The following is a 7488-nucleotide window of genomic DNA, read 5'->3' as shown; positions in this document are numbered from 1 at the left end:
CCCCGGTAAATGGAATTAAAGAACTCTACTTGGAGTTTGACTTGAGGCTTAAGAAAAGTTGTGAAGGTTTGATTTATACAAACTGTGATTCTTCATTTGAACTGATTTTGAGTATCAGTATTTTTTTCTCTATAATAATTACATTTATTATAGAAAGTTCACATTTATGATTAAGAACCATGCTTTGAGCTGAATTGTTAAACTTACGAATTATTCTCTCAATTTCTAACAACTCTTTGAGGTAGGTGATATACTGATTTCACAGAAGAGATAAATGAAATCTAGAGAATAAGTGTTTTGTCCAAGATCACAGCCAGCATAGCTGATGTTGAAATCTGGGATCTCTGGGACCATTTCTCAGTTCATTGTACTTGAGCCGCTTTTTCCTCATTTCTCCATAGTTTTAAGGTTTCTTTTGTATTTACGATGGTTTTGTTATTCACAGCAATACTGTGAAGTAAGGATCACGTGTTGTTTTTAATTCTGTGGTTGAGGAGTTGGAGGCTAGAGGCTTTGGTTTGTACCAAGGCAGATTCCTTTAATAAAATCTGTTCTGTCACAGGACTTGACCTGTGGTATTCTGAGGTTGAGTGCAGTACCCTTTCCTACCCACCACTGGAAGTGGAGAAGCAAAGATGAATTTCTGCTTGTGCTCTGTTTTTGAGAATTTCCTGGGTGTTCCATGCGAAATCTATGTTAATTTCATGTGCTGGGTTTGGACCACATGCCCTGAATTTGGTATATTCCTGACAATCTTACAAAATACGAATCAGATTTCAAATAAGATACTCTAGCATTGGTGAAGGCTGTACAGATTATTTACATAAAATTTCCCCTTCGTCTTGGGTGCCCTTCATTTGGCTTCTGTGTTGTACCACATATAGCTGATCTTTTTCTCTCTCTCTCTGTTTTTTCCTTTTCAGTGAATGGTAGTGTCTAGAAAGGGTATGTCCCTTCAAGAGAGAGGTGCCAATGTCCAACCGGCCTAATAACAATCCAGGGGGGTCACTGCGACGTTCACAGAGGAACACTGCCGGGGCCCAACCACAAGACGACTCGATAGGAGGAAGGTATGTATTTGATCGTAATTTAAAAGTAATTGTTTTTAAAAAAACATTTTTAAAAACTCATTATGTGGACGGAAACTGAAATGGTTCGCTACCAATGGTTGAGCAAGTAACACAAATAGAACTGGAATTCAGAGCAGTCCTTTCATCATTTCCCAAACATGCTAAGCTCAGAAAATAGTTGTCAGTCATTGACATTATCAGAAATCTAATTAAGGGTCACGAACAAGGTATGTCCTGTTTGGTTTGCCCTCTCCACCTTACACGCATGCTCTCACTGGGCTTTCAGTTGATCGTTTGTGGTGCCTTTGCTTTATGATGCATGTCTTTATTTACTTTAGAGAGGAAGCATCATTTGTTTTAAGATCTTGAGATCTTGAGTCTAGCTTTTTGAGTTTTTCCCCCATCTTGTTTGACAGCATATGGACGCTGACAGGCTGGTGAGGCAGTCTGACTTCGTGGGCTATCACTTACTCATCATTTCCTTAGCGGTCTGCTATTTAGCAGGTTTTTCACTGGAATACTTGTATAGGAGGTAGTGTGAAGAATCAGATGCATTTCTCTGGAATAAAAATTCCTTGTCTCATTGAGCCAAGGACTGTCATTTTATGTATGAACTATTCTGAGCTGTACTTACAAGGCCAAGGCCTAATTCTCCGACCCACGTTTAGCTTGCGGTTAGTAATGGCAAGATTGTAATATGACTACCTGATAGGGGCATTACTGGGGGCATTACCATGTATATATTGTCCAGTAAATTATATTAAAAAAATGTCAATTGTGAAGAATATATCAACCTCTCCTGCTGATGTTGGGCTGTTCGGTAGTTAAACGTACGGACTTTGGATGAGGACTACGTTCAGTGCAGTGACCGTCTCTGCCGTTAAATAGCTGTGTGTCCTTTGTTCTGTCTTTCAGGAAACCTCAAGTTCTTCGTCACAGTGGGGGGATATCCATGTCATAGGTCTGTCAGTTAACTTCAGCAATTTGTGCCACACTGGGTAGCATGGTGCTTAGTACAGAGTTCTGTTCTGAACTTGTGTTACATTCAGATTCTTCTTTGTAGCAGCCACACTTTATTTATCTGTTGATTAAAAAATATCCATTATGAAAATATGGCGTGTTTCTTTTAGAGAATTTGGAAGACACAGAAGAGTGTCAAGGAAAACATCTTAACAGTTGAGATATTATCACTGTTAACACTGGCATAGTTTCCTTAGTTGTCTTTACACTCGTGAATATATAAGCCTGTATGTGCATGTGTTCACTCATAAGTACTCGTACTATTTTGAGGGTGCCTGGCTGGCCTAGCTAGGAGAGCATGTGACTGTTGATCTCAGTGTCATGAGTTTGAGCCCCATGTTGGGCTCAGAGATTACTTTAAAAAAACATTAAGAAAATGTGTAAGTGGGACACCTGGGTGGCTCAGTTGGTTGAGCGGCTGCCTTCGGCTCGGGTCATGATCCCATAGTCCTGGGATTGAGTCCCGTGCTTCTCCCTTTGCCTCTGCTGCCACTCTGCCTGCCTGTGCACGCGCTCTCTCTCTCTCTCTCTCTGGAAAATAAATAAACAAAATCTTTTTAAAAAAAAAAAGTGTAAGTAACTTGAACCTTTTGCACAACTGCAGTTTTACATAGTACATACTCAAGTTCTATTTGAACTCTTGCTCATGACCGACATTTTGGTCTTCATATAGTACTCTGGTTCTAAAATCCACAGTCATGTTTCAGCACCATTGCCTTCCCTCTGTGTGTTGGTGTTGAATATTTTACTGTACTCCGTATTTTAAAAATACGAGTGGGAAATAGAAATGGAAGTGGTTAATGTTATAAAGATGTATTAGTTTAAGTAACTAATAAAGTTGTAATCAAGATGGAACTGTAATTTGATTTGTAGATTGGCACACTTTTGCCATAGTTAATTTGCTTTAAGTCTGTCAGTCATATGTTCGGTTGGTGCAGCAACTGTGGAAAACAGTATGTAGATGCTCAAAAAATTAAAAATAGAAACACCATGCAATTCAGTAATTCTTCTGCTGGGTATTTACCCAAAGAAGACAAGAACACTAATTCCAAAAGATACATGTACTCCTTCATTCATTTTAGCATAGTTTATAATAGCCAAGTTATGGAAGCTCCCTAACCATCCATCATTTAGTGATTTAGATTGAGAATCTAGATTTAGATTTAGCGATGGATCAAGAAGATGTGGTATATGTATGCAGTGGAATAACACTCAGCCATAAAAAAAAAAAAATGAAATCTTACCATTTGCAGCAACATGGAGAGAGCTAGAGGGACTTGTGCTAGTTGAATTAAGTCAGAAAGACAAATACCATATGATTTCACTAATATGTGTAATCTAAAAAGACAACAAACAAATTAAAAACAGAAACAGATTCATGCAGAGAACAACTTGGTAGTTGCCCAGAGGGGAGAGGGATGAATGGCAGGATGAGTGAAGTAGGTGGAGGGATTAAGAGTTCAAACTTTCAGTATTAAAATAAGTCACAGATGTGGAAAGTACAGCCTATAGAATATTGTCGGTAATGTTGTAATGTATGTTGACAGATGGTGACTACACTTACTGTGAGCACTGAGTTATGTATAGTTAGTTAGATCTCTATGTTGTTCACCTGAAACTAATATGACATTGCCAACCATACTTTGATAACAATTTGAAAAAAAAAATTGTATGTTCAGTTGTGAAGGATAAAATTTTAAAATATGTTTGGAATGGCAGAAAACCTGCTAAAGAATGTATAGCAGTGTATAACGAGGGTTTTAGTACTTAAATCCTTTCTCCGTTTCAGGAATGTAGCCTATTTCATTTCTTAAACTATTTCAACTTTTGCATGCATTCAAAAAACATTCTAGCAAAATTAGCACATTAAAGAGGACCAAGTCCTACCATCCTCCCCCTTAAAACTCAATATCATTTGTGTCATTTGCTTTGCTTAAAACATGACTTCTAAAATCTTTTATGTTCCACTGTGTGCCTATCCCATAATTTGTAGTAATCCTGAAAAAAATATATATATGTATTTTCTTTCTTTTATGTAGATTAGTATAATTATGGTCAGGACATTCAAATTTAGGATATTAGCCAAAAAAGTCTTACCAGTTTGACTAAGAATGTAAATTAGGAGATACTCGTTCAAATTTATTTTCTCTTCTTAGCTTGATTCTTCGCTCAGGAAAGAATCTCGAACCTGGGAAGGACCTTTTTATCAAAGCCCAGGCTGACATTGAAAGCCCTGTAGAATGTTCTCTACTAGAAGTGACCTAATCTCTAGAAACCTCTCTGGTAATTTTGGGAGTGAGAGAGAGAGAGGAATGGGATAAGTTGAAAGGGAGCATTCTCTTTATCTGACTCCTCTTGATTAGCTTTCCTAAGTAAAATGCTGTTATTGTCAGCTTTTGATTCAGAAGTAGTCCTTATCTTGAAAATGACAGCACCCCACTCATAGTGGGGTGGTTAAGCATCTGCCTCCAGGTCAGGTCATGATCTCAGGGTGTGGGATGGAGCCCTGTGTCGGTCCTGCCCTCTGCTTGACGGGGAGCCTGCGGGAGCCTGCTTCTCCCTTTGCCTGCCACTCCCCCTGCTTGTGCACCCTTTCTATCAAATAAATAAAACCTTTAAACAACAAGAAAAGAAAGAAAATGTACTCCTCGTGATACAGTGATTGGACTCATGGTCATAACAGCATCCATAGCAAGAGCAGTGCACTGTTGTGTGTTTTAAGTTAAAAAAATATTTATACATGTTCTTCCAGTGGAGAGTCACAGAAACTCCTGAGTGAGAAAAAGTGTGTTGTCCTTGTTTTCTGAATGTGGTAGTTTGCTCAACTTTATACAGTTAGTGTGTAGAGTCAGGACCTGATTTCCAAGCACTTGACTCTCAAGTCAATGATTTTTTTCATTATGCTGAACTGTTGTTACTGCACAAACTACTTAATCCATACGATAGAGGACTTGGAGGAGGGTATGAAGTATGTATAATGGAAGAATATTAGCTCATTCAGTTGAGGACATAAGTAGCATTTTTCCCTGCTATAATTTTTAAAATCATTCATTTTTAAAATTCACTTTTTTTTTTTTAAACTTTCATCAGGCTCTCTTCTTTGCATAGCTTCCTTCCTGTGACCATTCATTCCTTCCCTCAAATCAAGGTCACTTACCTTTCTTTTTCTTTTTCGAAGAATAGTTTTCATTCATCTTCAGCTAATAGAAATTAGGATCTTTGGTGTATATTTAATCTCCCCTGATTATTTTCTCTGCTCTGTTTTCCTCTATCCATAAATGAACTAGATTTCTTCCTCGTCTATGATTTCTGTCTTTACCTTCTATAGTTTTTTGGGCTGCAGCTGATCTGTTCTTTTTTCTCTTCTCTGTCAGATTTGTTTTTGAGAGAGGGAGCGATAGAGCTGAGGGAGGGGAGAGAATCTTCAGCAGGCTGTACTCCCAGCATGGAGCCTAACACAGTCCTCTAACTACCCTGGGATCCCGACCTGAGCCAGAATCAAGAGTCAAGGTGCTTAACCTGACTGAGCCACTGCCCCTCTCTGTCAGAATTTTTGATGGAGTGAGCAAATGCTTGAATCCAGTCTACTCCACCTTCCCAGCCCCTTTAAAAAAATTTGTATGCAAAGTTTAAATTACTTACTATGAACTCAGTTGTAAGGCCTGTAGGTAATAACTTTTTTTTAACATTGTTAGAGCGGGGACTTTTAAAAAAAATTTTTAGACAGTATTAATTTCACAGAAAGGAAATAGATTGGTATTTTGCTTTAAAATCTGTTTCAATTGGATGCAATACAGAAAAGCACAAAAAGAGCATGAATATCTAGAGATAAAGTTTGTGTTAACATTTTGATTTTTATCTGTCTTGAAAATACAATTTAGCATGTAACTTATTACACTGTAAATACAGTTTTGAATCCTGTTTCTTTTGAAAGCTCAGCATCCTAACAGGTTTTGTTGATAATTGTTTACAAATGGCCACTTGACTTACTGAATCATAGTAATGTAAATGTTATATATATTTTATATATAACATTTTCCAAAATTGTATATAACGTTTTCCCAAATAACTTTTTAGTTTTTGGATAGTTAAATGTTTGCAGGGGGAAGGTTGTTGCTTATGCTTAAATGTTTGTATTTCAGGTGCCTTTTAAGGATAGGTTCCCGGAAGTGAAATTGCTTGGTCAAAGGGAGTTTTTTATGGTCAACTTGTTTCACAAGATGGTCAGCTTTTTCAGCCATTTACTTCTTGTCATCATCAGGAAAAAGAGTGCTTTTCCTCATCATGCTGTTCATGTTATTTTCACCTTGTCAATTGGATACAGAAAAAAAATAATCTGTTTTATTTCATTGGCGTTTCCATATAATGAGGTTAAGCATTGGAAAAATAGGTTTACGGAATGAGATGTGAGTGAGAACATTTTTCAACATAAGTATAACCAGTAGGTTAGTATGTGTTGTGAGTCTCCTTCATACAACTGTACAGTAGAACTGACCTTTAAAGTCACTCAGCTGACGTGAGCCCCTCTTGTAACAGCAGCCATCTTTTGTTGAATTGCCTCCCTCAGTTCTTCTCCCCTGCAGTTTGAATGGTAGGTGTTCTTTACCAACATGATCATACTCTGCTCTTGGCTGCCTGTTGCCCAGTCTTTTGCCAAAGCTGGGAGAATATGCAGTCCTCCATTGTTCTCAGCTCATTGGTGGGACTGGGGTGGTCACATGATTCAGATTGGAAACTTTCTCCTTCCTGGTAGCAAAGAGAAGATGTGAATCTGAAGTTGCCAAATGGCACATCTCCTACCTTAGGGAAGAAGAGGGACAGGCAGAGAAAAGCAAATACATAATTTCTGGCAAGTTTGAGTTCTTAGTTCTTTAGAACTATGTTGACTTCTGTCTTCTCTATGTTTGATTGTTCAGCTGTTTTGCAGCTGGAGATATGTGTATTATATTTAAAGATTTTGTTTGAGAGAGAGAGAGAGAGAACATGTGCAAGCAGGAGGAGGGGCGGGGGAGGAAGAACCACAAGTAGACTCTGCCCTGAGCTGGGAGCCCAACATGGGGCTCACTCCCACAGCCTCAAGATTACCAACTGAGCTGCCCACGTGCCCTGCATGTGTATTATTTTAATAAAGCTTCATTTGGCTTTTTTTTTTTTAAAGATTTTATTTTATTTATTTGACAGACAGAGATCACAAGCAGGCAGAGAGAGGAGGAAGCAGGCTCCCGACTGAGCAGAGAGCCCAATGTGGGGCTCGATCCCAGGACCCTGGGATCATGACCCGAGCCGAAGGCAGATGCTTTAACCCACTGAGCCACCCAGGCGCCCTGCTTCTTTTGGCTTTATTAAAGAGCCCTGTCCTGTCTTCACTTACTTGTAATCCAAACTCCGTATAAGACTG

The 7488-nt window shown here is 38.5% G+C and overlaps 1 protein-coding gene across 17 annotated transcripts in view; it reads left to right on the top strand.

Moving 5' to 3' along the window:
- TRIP12 (thyroid hormone receptor interactor 12) overlaps positions 1-7488 on the top strand; it is a 145997-nt gene that overhangs the window by 41264 nt on the left and 97245 nt on the right. For all 17 annotated transcript variants that reach the window (XM_059393660.1, XM_059393661.1, XM_059393672.1 and 14 more), the window contains exon 2: positions 924-1070. In XM_059393660.1, the coding sequence (XP_059249643.1) occupies positions 973-1070 (98 nt within the window). In that variant the 5' untranslated portion in view covers positions 924-972. The remainder of the gene's footprint in view (positions 1-923; positions 1071-7488) is intronic.

This window comes from Mustela nigripes, chromosome 3 (assembly GCF_022355385.1).
Source record: "Mustela nigripes isolate SB6536 chromosome 3, MUSNIG.SB6536, whole genome shotgun sequence".
Classification (NCBI taxonomy): domain Eukaryota; kingdom Metazoa; phylum Chordata; class Mammalia; order Carnivora; family Mustelidae; genus Mustela; species Mustela nigripes.
The sequence above is the reverse complement of the archived record's forward strand: the minus strand, read 5'-3'. Positions and strand labels throughout refer to the sequence as shown.